Source organism: Crinia signifera, chromosome 4 (genome assembly GCF_055691185.1).
Source record: "Crinia signifera chromosome 4, ASM5569118v1, whole genome shotgun sequence".
NCBI classification, from domain to species: domain Eukaryota; kingdom Metazoa; phylum Chordata; class Amphibia; order Anura; family Myobatrachidae; genus Crinia; species Crinia signifera.
The window spans coordinates 110,942,078-110,965,307 of NC_139220.1; the positions used below are offsets into that span (position 1 = coordinate 110,942,078).

At 42.7% G+C, this 23,230-nt stretch overlaps 1 protein-coding gene across 7 annotated transcripts in view; it reads left to right on the forward strand.

Annotated features, from left to right (window-relative positions):
• Nucleotides 1–14,049: 14,049 nt before the first annotated feature.
• The window catches only part of MYBPC1 (myosin binding protein C1), a 123,986-nt gene continuing 114,805 nt past the window's right edge, over nt 14,050–23,230 (forward strand). For 3 of the 7 annotated variants that reach the window (XM_083182221.1, XM_083182224.1, XM_083182223.1), the window contains exon 1: nt 14,050–14,270. In XM_083182221.1, coding sequence (XP_083038347.1) covers nt 14,246–14,270 — 25 coding nt within the window. In that variant the 5' untranslated portion in view covers nt 14,050–14,245. The remainder of the gene's footprint in view (nt 14,271–23,230) is intronic. The other 4 variants (XM_083182222.1, XM_083182225.1, XM_083182226.1 and 1 more) reach the window with 2 other exon arrangements.

A 23,230-nucleotide genomic window follows, 5' to 3' on the forward strand; every position in this document is an offset into this window, starting at 1 on the left:
ATAAGAAGTAGATACTTATTGGTTGCTATGGACAGCATCCCACTAGAACTGGAATCTTAGTGAATAAACTCCAAAGAGCACTGCACTATTCATTAAATAATAACAATAATAATAATAATAATAATGTTATTTATATAGCACCTTTCTCCTAATAGGACTCAAAGTGCCTGCATTAGCCGTTAGCAGCACAAAATACAAAATAAACTTAACAAGGGACATTAGTGAAATGCTTGGGTGAACAGGAAAGTCTTGAGTCTATTTTTAAATGTTTCCAGAGTGGAAGCTTCTCAAACTAAGTTCCATAGAATTGAAAGCTCGTCCTCCAGAAGAATTCCAGGAAATTCAGGGTATTGTTAGTAGTCCTTTATCAATAGATCGCAGTAAGTGGGACCATAAGGGATCAGAAGCTGCTGCAGGTACCTTGGGCCCTGGTCATGTAGAGCTTTGAAAGTCATTAAGACAATCTTGAAAATGGGTGTTATATGCTGGAACGGGGCTGATTGGTTAATAGCCTGGCAGCTGCAATTCTTTTGCTGGGAGACCAAGGTAGAGGGCATTGCAGTAGTCAAGGCATGGGGACTTTAGGCACATCTTCTGAGGAAATTAAGTGCTTGATTTTGGCTATATTCCTTAGATCAGTGGTAGCCAACCCTAGCCCTCGAGAGCTACCAACAGTTCACATTTTCCAGACAACCTAGCTGCTGCACAGCTGCACTCATTAATCACTGACACATTTTAAAAGATACACAGATGGAGCTAATTAGCTCACTTGTGATTCTATGAGGAGATCTGCAAAACATGCACTGTTGGTAGCTCTCGAGGACTAGGGTTGGCTACCCCAGCCTTAGATGATAGAATGAGGTTTTAATTGTGGCTGATACCTGATGTTTAAGTGTCAAGTTACTATGTAAGACAACACCAAGGTTCTGCACATGTTCCGTATTTTGAAGTTCTGCACCCCCAAGCGTAAGTCCTGTTGGTTGGCTCTTCTGAAGTCTTGTCCTGTGACCTATCATAAGAACCTCTGTTTTATCAGGGTTCAGTCGCAGCCAACTGGCACTCATCCACTCCTGAAGCTCAGCTAGGCAGCCATTTAGGGTTGTTATTGGGTTCTGAGTACCTGGAGCAAAGGACATTTATAGTTGTGTATCACCTGCATAGCAGTGGTACATGACGTCTGATTATTTCACAGAGTGGTAGCATGTAAATGGCAAAAAGTATGGGAGATAATATGGAACCCTGCGGGACACCACATGGAAGTGGCACTGGTGATGATGAATACACTCCAGATGAAACTCTTTGTGACTTACCAGTGAGAAATTATTTGAACCAGCAGAGGCAGAACTCTGGGAGGCAATGGAGTCATCTGCCGCCGGGCTCCTGCTCCCAAGGGGGCACCTCTCCTCCCCCTGGAAGTTTAAATCAGTTATTTAAAAGCCAACAATATTACTTCTGTGGCTGAGTTCTGAAATATATATGTGTTCTCTATCTTTCTATCTATCTATCTATCTATCTATCTATCTATCTATCTATCTATCTATCTATCTATCTATCTATCTATCTATCTATCTATACAGAAATATATATTTTATATATAGGGTTGTATGTGTGTGTGGGGGGGCACCAATATATATCTTGCCTCCGGGCAACTGGAATGAACTTACGCCACTGCAGCCAAGAGCTGTGCCATCCAACCCACAGAAATTTTTCAGGCACTGAATTAGAATATCATGGTCCACGGTATCATAAACTGCTAAAAGATCCAGAAGGATTAAGATTGAGCAGTCGTTCTCTGTGTTTTGCCATCAGAAGATCATTAAGCACACATACCAGGGCTGTTTCGGTGCTGTCTCTTCTCCTGAATAGCGACTGGAATGGATCATACATATCATGGGCTGACAGGGGGATTTCTAGTACATTTGCTACCACTTTCTCATTAACCTTTGCTAGAAAAGAAAGGTTTGATACCAGTCTGTAGTTGCTCATGAAGTCAGGGTCTAAATTCGTTTTTTTTTAAAGAAGTGGTCTAACAATTGCTTCCTTTATTATCTCAGGAAAAATGCCTGTGTGCAGAGAGCTTTGAACTATTTTTTGAAAATACAGAACCAATTATGTCCATACACCCTATTAGCAGCTGGGTTGAGGCAGGGTCCAGGTCACAGGTGGTGGGACACAGCCTTCGGGTTATTTCTGCAATGTCTTTTACATCCATTGGGTCAAAGCTGTTCCAAGAAGTCAGGTGGCTTACATTCGCAGGCTTGATTGTTTGACACTCCTTTGATGACACTGTGGGGATTCCAGCCAGGATGGAAGATAAAAAAAGAAAAGATAGTAGCGCTGGACAGTATTTGATAAAAATTGACAGGGTTTAATACACACAAAATTAAAAAATTGCACAGTATTCGTAAGCATATGCAAAGGCTGTGGCACCTATTTGGCTACTTGGTAGGGTGGTCCATTCCTAGTACACCGCCATAAGTGTTTCCAAATAAGTGTCCGGAGGTATAAAATATTCAAGGTAAGTATATATTTACCGCAGGGAAATGTCCAATTGAAGATAATTGATCCTTGGCGAGGAAAGCAATAACTGCAGGAGTCTTCAGATGGTTTGTATGGAGTTCCCAAATATTATTGCGGAGGAAGATGTAAACAAAGTAAGCTCCGGTGGCGGCTGGTCTGGGCCAAATGATGATGAAGGTAGCAATGTGGATGCCAAAGTGCCTTAAAATGACGCGTTTCGCTGTCTCAAAGTACAGCTTTATCCTCTGATTGAGTGGTGGTCAGACCACGTGACTGGGTTTATTTTTAGGTCAGAGACTTCTAATCCAATCTGGAAGACAAGATCAAGATTTATGTGTAGCAATGTGTAGTAATGACCTGTGTAAGGCCCAGAGCATTCATTGTACATAGGCGGTCTTGACCAAGACATGAGAGCTCATTTTCGACCCATGCTTTGAAATCATCAAGGATCAGCCATCTTTGTTGCTCCAGAACTAGTCCAGCAACAAGATCTGAACATTCTTGTAGAAATATTTTTCCATCTCCAGGGGGCGGTACATGAGAAGCACTCCGAAACCTAATTCTGTGGAATGCACTCAAATGAGTGAGAAGTTTCCATTGGGTGGACCCTAAGTTTAAATGTCTTTTTAAAGCAGATGGCCTGTTCATCCTTGGGGTCCATTGGGTGACCTTATATTCAGCAATATCAAAGGAGAGGTTGTGGAAGACCATTTTATGGGCCTAATTCAGATTTGATAACAGGTGAAATATGTTCTCAAAATTGGCAAAACAACATGTACTGCAGGTGGGGCAAAAGTAACATGTGCAGAGAGAGTTAGATTTTAGGTTGGGTGTGCTCAAACTGAAATCTAAATTGCATTGTAAAAATAAAGCAGCCAGTATTTACCCTGCACAGAAACAAAATAAATCACCCAAATCTAACTCTCATGTTACCTTTGTCTCAACTGCAGTGCACGTGGTTTTGCCTATTTTGAAAACAAGTTTGCTCTGCGATCAGGTCTGAATTAGGCCCCATGTCACAAATCATACACCATTGTATAGGAGCCCATGGACGCTCCGTTTTCGCCGGCTCCATTTTGTACTATGCGATGCGCGCTCCCACGCATCACATATAGTACGGTACAAAAAGTATGTGTTGCACATACTTTTTGTACTAGGTAAACATCGTATCGGATCGCAGTGCATGCACACTGAATGCACAAGGGATGCGACCCGATACGATGTGTGCTGTTTCAGCACAGAATGGATCCGTTAAACGGACCGTGTATGGGGGGCTTAAGACTGAGCACAGCAACAAGATAATAGGTATTTAAAGCAGACTGGGGTTTCAAGATGCTGTTCAAGCTCTTTTTAAGGTGCACAATAAAGCAGGCAATGTTGTGAACTATCTTTATACAAATTGGGTGGGCTACAGCGCTGCCTTCTGTGCTGTGTGAATTCTTGTTTTTGGTGTTTTAGTGTGTTATAAGAATTTAGAGTGGAACAGTTGGTGTAAGGTTGAATGTTTTATTTATAAAATGGTTACGTGGGGGATACTTAATGTTCTTTTACTTGGTGTTTCACGATGCACCTATTTGGGGTCCCTCAGGTGGGGATTTTTTCAATAGAATGGGAATATCAACCCTTAAGATAACTTTGACTTCAGGCATAGTAATATTAAAAACATTTTCTATAGGTCACATATATGGCCTGATTCAGACCTGTTAGCAAGGCTGCACATTTTGCAGATGGGCAAAACCATGCTGCACTGCACGTGGATCTGATGTAACATGTATAGAGAGAGTTAGATTTGGGTGTGTTATATTGTTTCTGTGCAGGGAAAATACTGACAGCTTTATTCTTTATTTAGATTTCTTGGTACTTGTTTCCTAGCACGGCCACAACGATCATGATCGTGGGCATCGTGAGGAAAAATCGGGGGCATCGCGGCCATCGCATGCACTAAAAAATCGGGTGCGATGGTACCGACGCGATGCCCGCGATTTCCCCATAGGGAACAATGTTAAATGCCTCAATTTACCCGCGATGCCCCCGATTTCCCATAGGAATCAATGTTAAATGGCTCAATTTACCCAAATCATCATAGGGAACAATGGTAAATGGGCCAGAAAACCCAAAAAACACAGCTGAACAGTGAAATGTCCCCCCAAAAGTAGTTTACGCCACCCCACGATCAACGCGAACCCGAAGCGTGGCGAGCACAGCGAGCCCGCGAGGGGCGGCGGTACGCGTCCTCCGACCTTTTCATACCCCCACTATCCACGTCGGCGTGGAGTTGAGAATAGAATAGTGTGGCAAGCGCAGCGAGCCACCGAGCCCGAAGCGTGGTGAGCGCAGCGAGCCCTGCGAGGGGACACGGATACCTGTGAAGCCAGCGAAGGGACGCGTTTACCTGTGAAGGTATCCGCGTCCCCTCGCGGGGCTCGCTGCGCTCGCCACGCTTCGGGCTCGGTGGCTCGCTGCGCTCGCCACACTATTCTATTCTCAACTCCACGCCGACGTGAATAGTGGGGGTATGAAAAGGTCGGAGGACACGTACCGCCACCCCTCGCGGGCTCGCTGCGCTCGCCGCGCTTCGGGTTCGTGTTGATCGTGGGGTGGCGTCAACTACTTTTGGGGGGACATTTCACGGTTCAGGGGTGTTTTTGGGGTTTTCTGGCCCATTTACCATTGTTCCCTATGATGATTTGGGTAAATTGAGCCATTTAACATTGATTCCTATGGGAAATCGGGGGCATCGCGGGTAAATTGAGGCATTTAACATTGTTCCCTATGGGGAAATCGGGGGCATTGCGTCTGGACCATTTAAGCCTTTTTTAGCCGCATACGACGCGACCGACGCGATATTGACTTTTTACAATGCATTTCAATGGGAAAATGCCCGCGATTGTGGCCGTGCTAGGAAACAAGTACCAATTTCAATTTGGACACATCTCACCCAGTGTTCCCTCTAAGCTGTACGCGTGTGTGCGCGCGCACACAACTCGACGAGCGTGCGCACAGACATTACAACAGAGCGCATAAAGCAGCAGTGGTCCCTTTTTGCTGTTGTGGACTCAATTAATGTGTGTTTCACCCATTAACTACATTGTGTGCTGTGTTTTAAATGTTTAAATGTTTAATATCATTTTGAAGTAAAGTTAACACAAATACTGAACGTCATTTTCCAGTGACGCACAAACATTTAAATTTCCTTCCAAAGTTGCACACCCAAAATCTTTTGCCGCACACAGCCTTCGTAAAATTAAAGGGAACATTTATCTCACCCAAATCTAAAACTCTCTGCACATGTTACATCTGCCCCACCTGCAGTGCAGGATGGGATTTGTCCATCTGCAAAAATTGCAGCCTTGCTTACAGGTCGAAATCAGGCCCATAGTTATGGTGAGGATTGCATATAGTATTCATCATGAATTTTATAGACTTTAACCCCTTCCCGACATTTGACGTATATATACGTCATGGCCGGGATGTACTTCCCGACACATGACGTATATATACGTCATGACTTTAAACTGTCCCCGCGTCTATAGACGCGGTGACAGTTTAAACATGTCTGCTGTCCCTGACAGCAGACATGTCCCTGCATGCCCAGGGGGCGCGGCGATGCCTCCCCCCCGTCGGCGATCGCTGTGAATGGCTGTTCAATGTGAACAGCCAGTCGCAGCGTTTTCCTGTGTTACCGGCGAATCAGACGCTCGGTAACACAGGTGTCAATCACCGTCGGGTGTGAGGGGGCATGAGGGGGTCACCGGTGATGACCACACCTCACCCCACCTGCCCCCAAGGCTGTGATTGGTCCGTCGGACCAACGGACCAATCACAGCCAAGGCGCGTCATTTAAACTAACGGTGACTGCGCTGCAGACGCCATTCCGGTCTGGAATTGTGTGCAGAGCGGTCACCGACCAATCTGTCGTGATATACATACCTGATCCTTGCCTGATACTTACCTGATCACCGCTGGTAGCGTGCTGCCAGCAGCTGGATGCTTCCTGGATCTTGTGACTTCCTGTGTGCTGCTGCTGCAGTGTCATAGAGTCACAGATCGTGAGAGATAGTGACAGATAGTGACAGAGAGTGACAGAGAGTGACAGAGAGTGACAGAGAGTGATAGAGAGTGCTATATTTTGTGTCTGCTGCACCCCTTTTGTGCTGATCAGTATATCTGTGCTGATCAGCAACTTTTTTTTTTTTTTTTTTTTTATATATATATACCTGTCAGTTGCACCAAAGGTTGTGCTGCCTGTGCAACTGACTGCTGCCCCCCCCTGCTGCCCCCCCTTTTGTGCTGATCAGTTTAAATTAATTAACTGATCAGCAACTTTTTGGGGGTCCAGGGTTTTTTTTTTTATATCACTGCATCACTGATCTGCAGTTTTTTTTGTTTTTTTTGGAGAGTGCAGTAAGGTTTTGTTTTTACACCCACGTTGCTTTTGTGGGTGTCCTGTGGCCGCTGATCAGTGACGTACATCACTGAACAGCATTTTTGGCACAGGGTTGATATAATTTTTTTTCTGCAGTTTTTTTAAATTGTTTTTTTTTTGGAGAGTGCTGTGGTTTATTTATTTTTTTTAATTGTTTTTACACCCACGTTGCTTTTGTGGGTGTCCTGTTGCCTTTGAGCGCTGTTCAGTGACGGACGTTACTGACCAACATCTGTGCTCAATTTTTGGCGCAGGACCTTTTTTTTTTTTTTAACCCCTTCAATTTTTTTTTTTTTTTTTATTGGGATCAAATTCCTGTATAAAGTATTTTTTTTCTGCACTACATACACACTACACACTACATACCCCCCGTGTTGAAATAAAGTTTGTACCCCCCTACACTATACACGTGTTGAAACATTACACTTACAGAAACACAAAAATAAAAATGGCATCCCAAATGTCATCCCAAATGTCATCCCAGTCATCCAGAAGAATGTATTCAGCGGAGGAGGCATATGCCATGCTTGCCTCTGACTCTGACACAGCCAGTGATGCAAGCGGGGAATTTGAAGGATTCGTCTTAAGCTCCTCTTCCTCCTCTAGTGATGAGGGACCCCCTCAAAGACGCCCCCGTAGAGCAGCTGAGACCCCCCCCCCCAAATGATTGATCCCGTATGGACCCCACCACCAGACAATTTTGAGCCCCAGGTTCCTGAGTTTTTGGCCATCCCAGGAATCCAATTTGATTCAACAGGTCTCAGAGAAATTGACTTTTTCAAATTATTTTTCTCTGATGATTTTATAAATTTAATGGTGGACCAAAGTAATTTATATGCCCAGCAGTTTATTGCTCAAAACCCCACGTCATCATTTGCTAGGTGGACCCCTGTAGATGCAGTAGAGATGATGATGTTTTGGGGTCTGGTGTTACATATGGGCATAGTAAAAAAGCCAGAAATTAGGCAATATTGGAGTACAGATGTTCTGTACAGCACCCCATTTTACCGTATGGCCATGACTCGGACTCGTTTTGAGACAATCCTTAAATTTTTACATTACACCGATAATGCACAGTGCCCACCCAGAGATGATCCCACCTTTGACCGGCTATTCAAAGTCAGGCCGGTCATTGATCATTTCAGTGCCAAATTTGCAGAGATGTACATCCCTGAAAAATTTATTTGTATCGACGAGTCCCTTATACATTTTAAAGGAAGGGTTAAATTCCGCCAGTACCTTCCCAGTAAGAGGGCAAGGTATGGCATAAAAATGTATAAACTGTGTGAAAGCACCTCAGGGTACACCCACAGGTTTAGGGTATATGAAGGGAAGGATTCAAGAATTGAACCGCCAGAATGCCCCCCCTCCCTCGTAGGTGTTAGTGGAAAAATTGTCTAGGATTTAGTGCACCCCTTCCTGAATATAGGTTATCACCTCTATGTGGATAACTTTTACACTAGCATCCCCCTGTTTAAGGCCCTTGGTTCAAAAGGTACAGCAGCTTGCGGTACTGTGCGCAAGAACCAAAGAGGCCTCCCAAAAACGCACATTGCCCAAGTACTGAGAAGGGGTGAAAGCAGGGCACAATCCACCGAAAATATGTTGTTGGTCAAATATAAGGATAAGAGGGATGTCCTTATACTGACAACAATTCATGGAGACAGTACCACCTCCATCCCTGTACGAGGTACCAGTACCCACACCTCAAAACCTAATTGTATCCTAGATTACAATAAGTACATGGGCGGAGTGGATCTTTCAGATCAGGTACTGAAGCCGTACAGTCCCCTGCGGAAAACAAAAATCTGGTACAAGAAGCTGGCCGTGTATATCATCCAGATGGCACTGTATAACGCTTACGTGCTATTCCGTTCTACCAGCCAGAGGGGGACATTTATGCACTTTCAAGAGGAAGTCATAAAGGGCCTAATATTTGGGAACCAGCAGGCAGAGGGCCCCAGTACTTCTAGAACTGGCCCCCGTATTGTACCAGGGCAGCATTTTCCTAACGAAATCCCCTCCACTGCAAGAAAGGGCAGGACACAAAAAAGGTGCAAAGTTTGCTATAAAAAGGGAATAAGAAAGGATACTATTTTCCACTGTGAAACTTGCCCCGACAAACCCGGCCTATGTATAAAGGAGTGTTTTAAAATATACCACACATCTATGGATTATTAGGTTCATCATTTCACCGTGCTTCGGGGGTCTTGCTAATGCCACATAGCACCCACCATTCATTCCACCAGAATCTGAGCTGCAAAATCCAAAAATCACTCCTTCCCTTCTGAGTCCTGCCATGCACCCAACTGGTATTTTTTGGTCACATGTGAGGCATTGCCGTACTCGGGAGAAATTGGGGCACAGATTTTGGGGTGCTTTGTCTCCTTCATTCCTTGTGAAAATGAAAAATTTGGAGCCAGAACTGCATTTTTGTGTAAAAAATTAAATTTTTCATTTGCACAGCCCAGTTGTATCAAAATTGGTGAAACCCCTGGGGGCTTGAAATGTACACTATACCCCTAGATGAATTCCCTGAGGGGTGTAGTTTGCAAAATGGGGTCACTTGTGGGGGGGTTTCACTGTATTGGTGCTTCGGGGGTCTTGCTAATGCGACATAGCACCCACCAACATTCCACCAGAATCTGTGCTGCAAAATCCAAATATCACTCCTTCCCTTCTGAGTCCTGCCATTTTTTGGTCACACATGAGGCATTGTCGTACTCGGGAGAAATTGGGGCACAGATTTTGGGGTGCTTTGTCTCCTTCATTCCTTGTGAAAATGACAAATTTGGAGCCAGAACTGCATTTTTGTGTAAAAAATGTAATTTTTCATTTGCACAGCCCAGTTGTATCAAAATTGGTGAAACCCCTGGGGGTTTGAAATGTACACTATACCCCTAGATGAATTCCCTGAGGGGTGTAGTTTGCAAAATGGGGTCACTTGTGGGGGGGTTCCACTGTATTGGTGCTTCGGGGGTCTTGCTAATGCGACATAGCACCCACCAACATTCCACCAGAATCTGAGCTGCAAAATCCAAAAATCACTCCTTCCCTTCTGAGTCCAGCCATGCACCCAAATGGTATTTTTTGGTCACATGTGAGGCATTGCCGTACTCGGGAGAAATTGGGGCACAGATTTTGGGGTGCTTTGTCTCCTTCATTCCTTGTGAAAATGAAAAATTTTGAGCCAGAACTGCATTTTTGTGTAAAAAATGTAATTTTTCATTTGCACAGCCCAGTTGTATCAAAATTGGTGAAACCCCTGGGGGTTTGAAATGTACACTATACCCCTAGATGAATTCCCTGAGGGGTGTAGTTTGCAAAATGGGGTCACTTGTGGGGGGGTTCCACTGTATTGGTGCTTCGGGGGTCTTGCTAATGCGACATAGCACCCACCAACATTCCACCAGAATCTGAGCTGCAAAATCCAAAAATCACTCCTTCCCTTCTGAGTCCTGCCATGCACCCAAATGGTATTTTTTGGTCACATGTGAGGCATTGCCGTACTCGGGAGAAATTGGGGCACAGATTTTGGGGTGCTTTGTCTCCTTCATTCCTTGTGAAAATGAAAAATTTGGAGCCAGAACTGCATTTTTGTGTAAAAAAATTAATTTTTAATTTTCACTGCCCAGTTGTACCACAATTGGTGTAACCCCTGGGGGTTTGAAATGTACACTATACCCCTAGATGAATTCCCTGAGGGGTTTAGTTTGCAAAATGGGGTCACTTGTGGGGGGGTTCCACTGTATTGGTGCTTCGGGGGTCTTGCTAATGCGACATAGCACCCACCAACATTCCACCAGAATCTGAGCTGCAAAATCCAAAAATCACTCCTTCCCTTCTGAGTCCTGCCATGCACCCAAATGGTATTTTTTGGTCACATGTGAGGCATTGCCGTACTCGGGAGAAATTGGGGCACAGATTTTGGGGTGCTTTGTCTCCTTCATTCCTTGTGAAAATGACAAATTTTGAGCCAGAACTGCATTTTTGTGTAAAAAATGTAATTTTTCATTTGCACAGCCCAGTTGTATCAAAATTGGTGAAACCCCTGGGGGTTTGAAATGTACACTATACCCCTAGATGAATTCCCTGAGGGGTGTAGTTTGCAAAATGGGGTCACTTGTGGGGGGGTTCCACTGTATTGGTGCTTCGGGGGTCTTGCTAATGCGACATAGCACCCACCAACATTCCACCAGAATCTGAGCTGCAAAATCCAAAAATCACTCCTTCCCTTCTGAGTCCTGCCATGCACCCAAATGGTATTTTTTGGTCACATGTGAGGCATTGCCGTACTTGGGAGAAATTGGGGCACAGATTTTGGGGTGCTTTGTCTCCTTCATTCCTTGTGAAAATGAAAAATTTGGAGCCAGAACTGCATTTTTGTGTAAAAAAATTAATTTTTAATTTTCACTGCCCAGTTGTACCACAATTGGTGTAACCCCTGGGGGTTTGAAATGTACACTATACCCCTAGATGAATTCCCTGAGGGGTTTAGTTTGCAAAATGGGGTCACTTGTGGGGGGGTTCCACTGTATTGGTGCTTCGGGGGTCTTGCTAATGCGACATAGCACCCACCAACATTCCACCAGAATCTGAGCTGCAAAATCCAAAAATCACTCCTTCCCTTCTGAGTCCTGCCATGCACCCAAATGGTATTTTTTGGTCACATGTGAGGCATTGCCGTACTCGGGAGAAATTGGGGCACAGATTTTGGGGTGCTTTGTCTCCTTCATTCCTTGTGAAAATGACAAATTTGGAGCCAGAACTGCATTTTTGTGTAAAAAATGTAATTTTTCATTTGCACAGCCCAGTTGTATCAAAATTGGTGAAACCCCTGGGGGTTTGAAATGTACACTATACCCCTAGATGAATTCCCTGAGGGGTGTAGTTTGCAAAATGGGGTCACTTGTGGGGGGTTCCACTGTATTGGTGCTTCGGGGGTCTTGCTAATGCGACATAGCACCCACCAACATTCCACCAGAATCTGAGCTGCAAAATCCAAAAATCACTCCTTCCCTTCTGAGTCCTGCCATGCACCCAAATGGTATTTTTTGGTCACATGTGAGGCATTGCCGTACTCGGGAGAAATTGGGGCACAGATTTTGGGGTGCTTTGTCTCCTTCATTCCTTGTGAAAATGAAAAATTTGGAGCCAGAACTGCATTTTTGTGTAAAAAAATTAATTTTTCATTTTCACTGCCCAGTTGTACCACAATTGGTGTAACCCCTGGGGGTTTGAAATGTACACTATACCCCTAGATGAATTCCCTGAGGGGTGTAGTTTGCAAAATGGGGTCACTTTTGGGGGGGTTCCATTGTATTGGTGCTTCGGGGGTCTTGCTAATGCGACATAGCACCCACCATTCATTCCACCAGAATCTGTGCTGCAAAATCCAAATATCACTCCTTCCCTTCTGAGTCCTGCCATGCACCCAAATGGTATTTTTTGGTCACATGTGAGGCATTCCCGTACTCGGGAGAAATTGGGGCACAGATTTTGGGGTGCTTTGTCTCCTTCATTCCTTGTGAAAATGAAAAATTTGGAGCCAGAACTGCATTTTTGTGTAAAAAATGTAATTTTTCATTTTCACTGCCCAGTTGTACCACAATTGGTGAATCCCCTGGGGGTTTGAAATGTACACTATACCCCTAGATGAATTCCCTGAGGGGTGTAGTTTGCAAAATGGAGTCACTTGTGGGGGGGTTCCTAACTTTTAGCATCTTATGGTGCCTAGAAACCTACATGGTGCCTAAAAAATAATCTCATAAAAAGGAGGCTCCAAAATCAAGTAGGTGCTCCTTCTATTATGAAGCCTGTGGTTTGGTCAACGTGCACACTAGGGCCACATATAGGATATTTATGAAAACAAAAGAATTGGGGGAATCAATTTTTAGTCACATTTCTCTAGTAAAATCTACTGTGTTCCTTAGAAAAATGTATTAAAATTGCAAATCTGCAAAAAAAAATGAAATTTTGAAATTTCACCTACACTTTGTTTTAATTCCTGTGAAACACCTAAAGGGTTAACAAACTTCCAAAATGCTGTTTTGAATACTGTGAGGGGTGCAGTTTTTGAAATGGCATCATTTATGAGGGTGTCTCACATACAAGTCCCTCAAAGTCACATCAGAACTGAACTGGTCCCTAAAAAAATCAGTGTTTGAAATTTTCTTGAAAATTTGAGAATTTGCTATTCATATTTTAAGCCTCCTAGTGTCCAAAAAAATTAAAAGGAGGCTGAAATAATGATGGAAACATAAAGTAGACATATGGTCTATGTTAGTTATTAACTATTTTGAGTGGTATGATTATTTGTCTCACAAGCAGAAAATTTAACATTTTGAAAATTGCTAAATTTTCCATTTTTTTACGACATTTTGGTATTTTTCACAAAAAAACACAGACTGTATCGACCCAAATTTACCACTAACTTGAAGTACAATGTGTCACGAGAAAACAATCTCAAAATCACTGGGATAAGTAAAAGCAAAAAAAAGTTATCCCCACTTAAGTGATACATGTCAGATTTGAAAAAAAGGGCTCTGTCAGGAAGGCAAAAACATGCTGCGTCAGGAAGGGGTTAATCACTTGATGGCAGATACCAGTGCCCAGGTGCAAAACAAGTGTTTCCCCCTCCTCCACCCCAACCCAAGTTGACAATATGCAACACTGCAGTGGATGACGGGGGAGGCAAAGGGTGATGGGGAAAGGCAGGGGGAGGCAGAGTGTGTCAGGGAAAAACAGTGCGTGCCAGGTAGAGGGTGACAGGGGCAGCAGTGGGCCACTTAGTCCTCAGGGGCCCCTTGCACTGCACCTGCTGCACCAATGGTAGTTCCACTTCTATTTGATACAAAAGTCCACCACAGCACAGATTGTCAAATGCTACAGCAGGTATAGTCCAAGAGAGCTTTTATAGTGAAGGATGCTCTGTGCCCTTTAACACCATCACTGATTCCTATGTGTATGTGTGAGCAGCTGAATATAGAAGCTCAGAGATGTTCTCATCCACCACATGAGATGTAACAAAGATTCTTTCCAAAAGCCGAGAGAGCAGACCATTCAGACAACAGATGGGAGAGTTCCCATAACTGTCAATTTCCAGATATTTGCATAGTAAAAGGAGGAGGTGCTATCTGATTGATATGTCAATGCTGTATATAAAGTGGAGGAATTCCTCTCCCCCTCTGTTCTCTAACTGATCTTCATCTCTGTTGTGCGTCTACCTGGCTGCTGCTGAACTGGTTTTGTTTTTGTGGAAAGTGCAATACTCTTTGGGGATAAAGAGTTATTGATAAAATGCCAGAACCAACCAAGAACACAGGTGAGTATCTGTGGTTTATTTGCCACATTTAACAAATGCATTTCAATTAATCTATTGCTGCTGATGTGTATATACTATTTATATGTATATATATATATATATATATATATATATATATATATATATATATATAACACAACCATTTTATGCATGCAGCTAATAAAATAATTCATACCATTATTGTGAACAATGTCCTTTATCAACTCTGGATTAACTGCAATATACTGTTTGAATAAACAAGCGAGGTCTGACAGCATCTTCAGCCATCATATCACACAGCTTAAAGATGTATTAACTTAGACAGACTGGGGCTACATGACGTCTTATATTTTTAGGACTACTTCACCAGTGATCCCTCTAGTTTTTAACTCACTGGACATGATGAAGACACATAAGTACTTGCACATACGGTACTGTATAGTCATGTTTTGTAGAAGGTTACAGTAACTGACATATGATGGAACTACATCCTATTATATGGTATTCTGACTGTCAATCACAGTTATGTTAACTGGTACTAGTAATAAGGATGTTACTTGTTCATCCATCAGTAGCAATGACACTGTATTATACCACACAAGACATACAGTATAGCACCATATAAGTGATTTTATTCATTTGTATTATAACGTTTAGTTTTTTTTATAACTTTAAGATTTTGGTTTCTAGTCCTTGATGTTACTGTTATACATCAGTAATATTTCAAAAATTCTAATATTTTGCAGCCCTATATATGTATATATATATATATATATATATATATATATGTATATATATATATGTCTCTGCAACACAGAAAGGCTGCAATGATAAAAGCAGGTAGTTTACTGTACTTACAAATTGCAAAAGCATCTGCAGTAACCAATAGCAACCTAACAGATAGTTGCTCTTAGTTAACTTGTAATAGATTGATGATTGCACCTTGTTCTACAAATAACCCCCAAGTTTTATTCAGCAATAGCATTTACAATATATAGCAACAAATATATGATTTCAGAATATATAATATTGTTTATTGAATTCTAGACAATTTTGTGTATATTGGAACTTAAAGTGTACAGAGCACATAATACATAATTATGGTGTATATTCAGTTTATACTGTATTCTATTATTCAGTATTAATGTTGCCAAAAGCTTGTATATTATAAAGCTGATTATTATCAGCTTGATATATGTTTAGTCTACACAAACATCGTATATGGTGCAAATTTATTCTAATTAATTTATAATATAGAGTTATGACCAAGTATTGCAGTTAAAGGAATGAAATAATATATATTTTGCAAACAGTTTGCTTATTGTTTGATGAGTAGTTTTAAATACACTTTGTATGATGTGCATTGATATTTCAGAACATGCCACTGACAATATCTTCCACTGCAAAAGCATTCCAGGAGATTATTTCAGAATCCTTATATCCCACATTGGAACTTTAAAAATTCAGCTCCAGCTTTATGACGCTGAAAATATCTGTAACAGGCAATCTCTTGGCACACAATTCTGACCAAACATAGCTAGGTTGATCAACATTATAAATGTCTCAACATTGTTCATCACAAGACCCTGTGGAGGGGTGATGATCATATACTGGTTTAATAGTGGTGACGATCAGCACTTTTTTTACCAAAAAAATAAGGAACAGCGTTCCTGGCACTGACCTGGGCCAAAAGTACTGGTGATGATATGTAAAGGTGCCCCTACACAGTGCTATTTGCGGGTGCGATGCACACATCCCATCGCACAGATCAAAAAGTATGTGCTGCACATACATTTTCAACTTGCATTGCAACGCATGCGATTTGCGTGTGGTGCAATCTAGACCAAAGTGAATTATTGCACCGTGTATGGGCACCGTAACACCTTATTTCATAGGCCGATGTTAGAATAGGCCAGCTTAGGACAGAGGGACTGATTCTGGTTCACTTGCAAAAGCTAATTCTCTCTCTAATGGACAAAACCATATGCACTGCAGGTGTGGCAGAAGTAACATGTGCAGAGAGAGTTACATTTGGGTGGGGTTCGTACATCAAACCGATATCTATATTGCATTGTAAAAATAAAGCAGCCAGTATTTACTCTGCACAGAAAAAAAATAACACCCAAATGTAACTTTCTCTGCACATGTTACATCTGCCGCCCTGACAGTGCACATGGTTTTGTCCATTAGAGAGTGAATTTGCTTTTGCGAGTGAACCAGAATCAGGCACAGAGTGTATTTAAATCAGTTTACATAGTTTTACTGCAGATACTTAAAGGACATCCCCACCTTTTTAGCAAAATGAAGACTCAAGGCATACCGTATAACATTGTGTACTGAAATGTTAGTGAGGGTAATGGAAATGTAGTGTTATTTGTAGTTATCTTTTGCAGAATTTGGCTAAATGAAAAAGTGCATTAGCTGTACATATAAGTGTATTAATATCAATGATGACATTGGCAAATATAGGCTAATAATTCAGGGTAGTGTAATGCGAAGATGTTTTTGTCAATGGGGATATATGAATTACTTGGGAAGAAAACTGAAGTGCATATGTGCCTTTGGGGGATTTTCAATCTCTGCCGCTATTTCCGACAGGGGAAATATCGGCAGTTCAATATTCAATCCCAGCCAGGACTCACCATCCCAGACGGGACGCGCCTGCTACAGACCCACCTCCCTATGAACTTGCGCCTATATTGTCCGAAACGGACGTGGAATTTCAAATCATTTTCTCCGATCCACAGACTTTACAACACTCAACTGCTGGAACATTTCATTCCTGCTGTCGAGTTACAGACTAAAGAACCGAACACAGCCTGAAATTCCGACTGTCGGGACATAACAGTTAGAACCCCAAGTTGAATACCCCCCTTTTCTTAAATGTCTCAATGTCCCATACAATACCATACAGACAAGTCCTTCTTTTAATAAGTGAGAGTAGCCACGTTTGGCTAATAATTGCGATGCAGCACTGACTGCTATCACTAAAGACTCTTCATTAGCTATGGAGTCCATCTTCCATGGACACCTAGACATTGCTTTAGTATAATCTGCTAGCTCATATTACAAATGTGTAGAACAGGCATGTCCAAACTATGGCCCTCCAGCTGTGTGAAACTACAATTCCCATCATGCCTTGCCACAATTTTGCTATTAGGGAATGCTAAAACTATTGCAAGTAATGCTGGGATGTGTAGTTTCACAACAGCTGGAGGGCCATAGTTTGGACATGCCTGGTGTAGAACATGGCAATTTATCTTATTTATTGAATGTATTTATATATTGCCTACATATCCACAAACACACTGGGCGACTTTGAGCTCAAAGTCACTCAAAACAGCAGGTTTGAGCGGCTTTCAGCTTAAAGCCGCCCAGTGTGTATGGCCCGGTGATGAGCACTGCTTCACGCTCCCGCAACATCGCCGGGAAAGCGGTTCATCTACTGGTTATACTAGGCTATTCAACGCCGTCCTCCCCCCCTCCGTCGGCGTCAATTCCATGGTAAAATCAACCTGGTTTTTCATTGTACATAATTGGCACTTTAAATAAATGGGAAAACTCTCCCAAAATCTCTCATATTCTAGTTCTCACACCCTATTACATTTGGCTGTAGGGATAACGTCTTGTTGTACAAGGAAAGGAATTCCAAGGATTGGGTGCGACCAGATAGTCCTGTGAATGTCAGTTGTTATCAGTGAAGAGAGTTTTGCCAATGTCTATGTGTATGAGTAGATTAGTTTCAGGACTGAAAGCTCGGAACAGCCATAGAAGAACATTTTGTAATGAGAGAATTAATCTAGTTGTTCCATTCAAAGCAAATAAGAGCATGGGTATGGTGTATAAATACTGTTCTGAGTCAAGGATAACCCTGCAGACATTGAGCTGGAAGGGTAGGGTTCATTGTCTTGTTGCCAACAGAATTTAGGTAGGTAGCTTATTTTAGCAAGTTAACATTTACTTTGTTATAAAAGATTGAGCTTAACATGGTAAGAGAACACCAGGTCACAATAGCTCAGACACTCAGTAATATGGGCCAACACACGTCAAACATTTGGGAAAGTATATAAAAGACGAGTATTCATTGAAGAGGGAAGGGCAAAAAAATCCAAAAATCCATCCAAAAATAGTGGATTTGCCAATATGAAGGCGAAAAATTGTCACTTCAATTGAATAGGTCAAATCGAAATTCAACCATACAAAAAGGAGAAAAGTGCCAATCTTTCAGCTAGGCGAAATTTTGCCACCAATTGTGTTACTTCTGCTGATAGAGGAAACAGAGAGAAGGTGAAACATGGAAAACTACACAGAAAAACTGATAGGTATTATTATTATCCTTTATATGGCACTAGAAGGGCTCTACAGTTCCTTGTGTAGTATATAAAAATATATATAAAAAGAAGCAGGGCAAAACAATAAAAAGTGAATGAAACATTGCAGAACATAGGCTACAGTACATAGCCACTGCTACACATGATAATACAAGTATAATACCTAAAAAAACAGGGAGTGGGAGGAGACAATCAATTTGGAGGAGAGGTGGCAGTCAGTAGCAGAGGGAATTGGGCAGGTGGCAAAGTAAATCTGAGATATAAGGTTGTGAGGAATGGGTGAGGGCTTTCTAGTCATAACACCATGACCTGTACTAAATAGGGTAAGGATTGTGGTTAAGCAGACCTCCAAGTCCTGACGTACTGAGGATCAACTTAAATATTTACTTTAGTGCACTCCTGCATGGTATTAGGAATGAATGTCTATGAAGAGTATCCAATAGCTTATACAAGGAAAGGAAGCTTATGAGGCAAACATAGGCAAAGTTTCAAGAATTTCCAAGAGATACTGAGATAAGAAATGGGACATAGGCCCACATGTAATAGAGTGCGATTTGCTGGTTCCATTGTAAATGACACTGGAACCAGCAAATCGCAGTCTATTAGCTATTATGCTAGACAAACATTTGCTGCATCAGGAGGCATTACGCATGGGCCATAATCTCAGGTGGCGTGTATGGATCAGCAGCAATAACTGCCTGCTTGAATAATGATGCAACCATTGCAATGGAGAGATTATAGGTTTCACTTAAAGGTGGGAAGAGCACATAAGATGGATTTATTGTATTTGCGAGGGTATAGGGTCAAATAAAAAATAACAACTTAATTTATATAGCACATTTTCCATAGTGAAATTCAAGGAACTGAAAACAGAGTGGTCAATCCAAATAACGGCGCAAGTAAATGAAGCGATACATGTAAGGGTGCATTCAAATATCAGTAAATCTGGGGTGAAATCCGGCTGGGAAGAGAGCAAATTGTGGCCCTATTGACGGTGTTGGTTAATTTCATGGTTAATTGTACTATATAGTCCATTGGAGGTGATTCAGGTTGGCTCGGTAAGCAGCAAAATTCTCTGATTGCCAAATGCTGAATGTTACCTGCAGGGCAAGCGAACCCTCCCCCCTACTGCCACGCCAATGTCCGCCCCGGCATGTGACTGGATGTGTACGCTGACACAGGCATTTGCATGCAGGCGTATGGGCAAAAAACCATTCAATGGTTGACAACCATTAAATGATTTTTTGCCCACTCGCAGATAAAAGTGCGTCTCATCTGACTTTTATTTGGGCCACCATGAGACATCAGCCACCTGCCCCGAGCACGCATCAGCCTGCCTGCGTTCCCTGCGGAACGCCCAGCATTTTCATGGGGACGCCCATAAAATGCTGGCCGTTCCCCCTGCCCCAGCCCACTCCTCTTCCCTCCCATGGCCGTGCGAACACCCAGCAAGTGTAATACCTGCCAAAGGTATTCGCACACCGTGTCTGCACATGCGTATTTTCGCCCATACACATGCGCAGACCTGCAACATCGGTTCCCGGACCAAATTCGGCTCACAGTGAGCCAACCTACCCACCAGTTAGAATATTGGCTGGTGGAATATCACATTTTCTACTCTATCACTGCTTTATCACAACTTTATCACTTTACCAGGATTAATACATCTGCCCTATTGGTAAAAATACTACGGTAGGTAAGGTATTTTCAAGAAGCATACATTTTTTTGCATTACATTGAATACAATGGAGGAAATGTACTAAATTGGAAGTTCTTATTCAGATGGGATGTTGCTCTGGGCAACCAATCAGTTGTGAAGTTCTAGTTACGCCCCAGGCAACATCCCATGTGAAATAGAACTCCCATCTTAGTCAATTTCCCCCATGTGTAAATAAGCACTACAGAGAGATTAGACGTACACAAATAAAATGAACAGTGAACAAACAAGGATACACACTGCATAAATACTGTACATGTTGTGCAACCTGCTCTTGACAGTACCAAGCAAGCTAGCTGTCCTGTACACCAGGTGTTCTCAAACTATTTGCTCTGGGACCCCGTCAGACAATAAATATTATTACAGGACCCCAACAAGTTACCTCAGAATGACCGCCACATGTGTGGTCAGTGAAGGAAAGGGACCGCTCTTGTGACAGGGAGGCAGTAGGTAATGATGGGATGGAAAAGGGGAAAGTAGGATAGAAGAGGGAAGCAGAGGGTGTTTACTTAATGAGTTATCCCCTGTCCCCCCTCAACAAACACATTAGTCTGATGGTCAGCAACATCTAGTCGTGACCACATGCTGAGGTGGTCGGGACCCACTTTGGGGTCAGGACCCACAGTTTGAGAACCGCTACTGTGCACTATGCACTGCAGAGGATACAGCAGGAAGCATTTCACAGTAGTGTAGCATAGAGTGGGATATTACAGAGAAAATGAATAGTTGAGGTGGAGTTCATGATAGGCAACAAGGAGAGACACACTAGGTGGCAGCATCAGCAAAGGGCATTTAGATATACAACATAATTTAAAAAGAAAGAAATGGTAGTAATAGATGAATATGTTGCAAAAGGTCAGATGTAGTAAATGGTATAAAGCAGAAAGCTAAATTATGTGTGCATAAAGATAATTCCAGTAATATAAAGTACAGTCTAAATGATAACAGTGGCAGCAGATACTGGGAGAAGGGGAGGAGAAGATAGTCAGATCTAATTTAAATTATTTTTGTAACTCCATGCTTTATATGGGATGCTGGAAATGCAAGACTGAAGATGGCAGACAAGCCTGTTTGTGTAGGCCTATCTGATCGAGATAGCACAAAATATGTATGTCTGAGTCCGAATCTGTGTAACAGAGGCTTAGATGCAGCAGCTGTGGCTTATTTTCACGCCAAGTTCTTTGGTGCTTCATCTGTGACTTTGTCAGTAATTAAAACTAATTCCTGCATGGTTAATGTCACAGCCCAGTGTCTCACTCTGAGTGCTGCTTCACTGCATCTGGGATGTGAATAAGATGCAAAATGTAAGGGAGAAAAACAGTCCTCCCAACATTCCTGACAGTGGATTTCACTTGCCAAAAATGGGGGAAGAGGGAATAGCCTTGTGGCACCCCACAGTGTTATCACTGTTGGGGTGTGTTCAGTACTCTCTGGGATGCTGGGTGGCCCCCAGACTCTCAGATGCATACATGCCGTGAGCACTCAAACTTTTCCCAACGCGGACACTGCGGCCCATGGGTAGGACAGTGGAACAGTCTAGAAAAAATTCTAGCAGACCGATGCTATCATTTAATGTGTCATTATATTAAGTACATTTTAACTTGGTTCCCCTTCTATATACCCTCCTTCAACATCCAAGCACCTGCATTCTTATTTTTGATTGTCAAAGCCATACTATAACTCATTATCTGTCAGCTGTCCAACAGCTCTATACTGTCAGTGCTAGGTCTGGTGAGTACGGAGGATGTTCTAGCACTGCAAGGGCGTAACTACCATAGGTGCCAGGGGTGGAGCTGCTATGGGGCCCAGAGGTGAATGGGGCTCATCTTTAATGTGTAAGTTATATATGATATATACATTTTGCACCATTAGTTTTTTTGCTATAGGGCCAACGAATATCTAGTTACGCCCCCATAGCACTGCCATGTTACTTAGCTAAAACTGCTCCACAGAGAGAGCTGTGTGGGCCACAAGACAGCTAGTATTGTGATTTATGCAGAATAAGCATGAAAATAAAACAATTGCAAGTGAGGAAGTGCAGAAATGAGAGGATACAGAGCACACTACTCAGGAGGAGGGTGGCCAAACCTGGGATCAGGATTGGCGGGATCCCGGGATTTTGGCCTAAAATCACCCAGGATTGGCACGTCCAATACCGGAATTTCGGGATTGTGCAAATGTGTTTTGTCAGACTGTGCCTGACATCAGAGGTCACGCTGCGCAACGTAACAGCTGTGTCTGCCCGATGAGTTTACTGCCCGCCCACCTGCCTCATCAGTGTGCTGCCTGGCTGCCCCTCGGCTGTGCAACCTAACAGCCACGTCTGCCCACTAATTCTACTACCCACCCACCTGCCTCATCAGCATGCCCACTCTCCAACCAGCCAAACCGCCCGCCCACCCACCTGATCCTCGTGCATCGGGTCTCCAGCCAGGTCTTCATCCATCCGCATCAGTTCGCCTAATTGCCGTGTTGGTTCTTCAGACAATTCAGGAGGGGTATACATGGGAGCTAGGGGGGAGATATATGCACTGCTTTGCCACCATTAAATCAATCCCAGGATCCCGGGATTTATGGGATTGATCATTTTTCAATCCCGGGATTAAAAAAATGTCTTGGGATTAGCATCCCTCCTCATGAAAGGCTGAGGCAGTAAGAAGGTATTACAGGATATAGAGAAAATGGTTGCCTAGGCAACACAACTGGGCGCTGAGAGGGATGTGTCGCAATGCAACTACTTGGAGGGAAAGAGATGTCCCTCAAACAGGAAAGAAACAGGGTAAAACAAAAGTCACGCTATACAAAAATATATACTTCAAAAGATAATGTTTTATATTAAACAATGAAACATTGAAAAATCTATAAAAAGCCCAAGGCACCTTTGACACTTCACTGAATAAATGAAAGGGCTGAAAACATCCGTTCCTATGTAT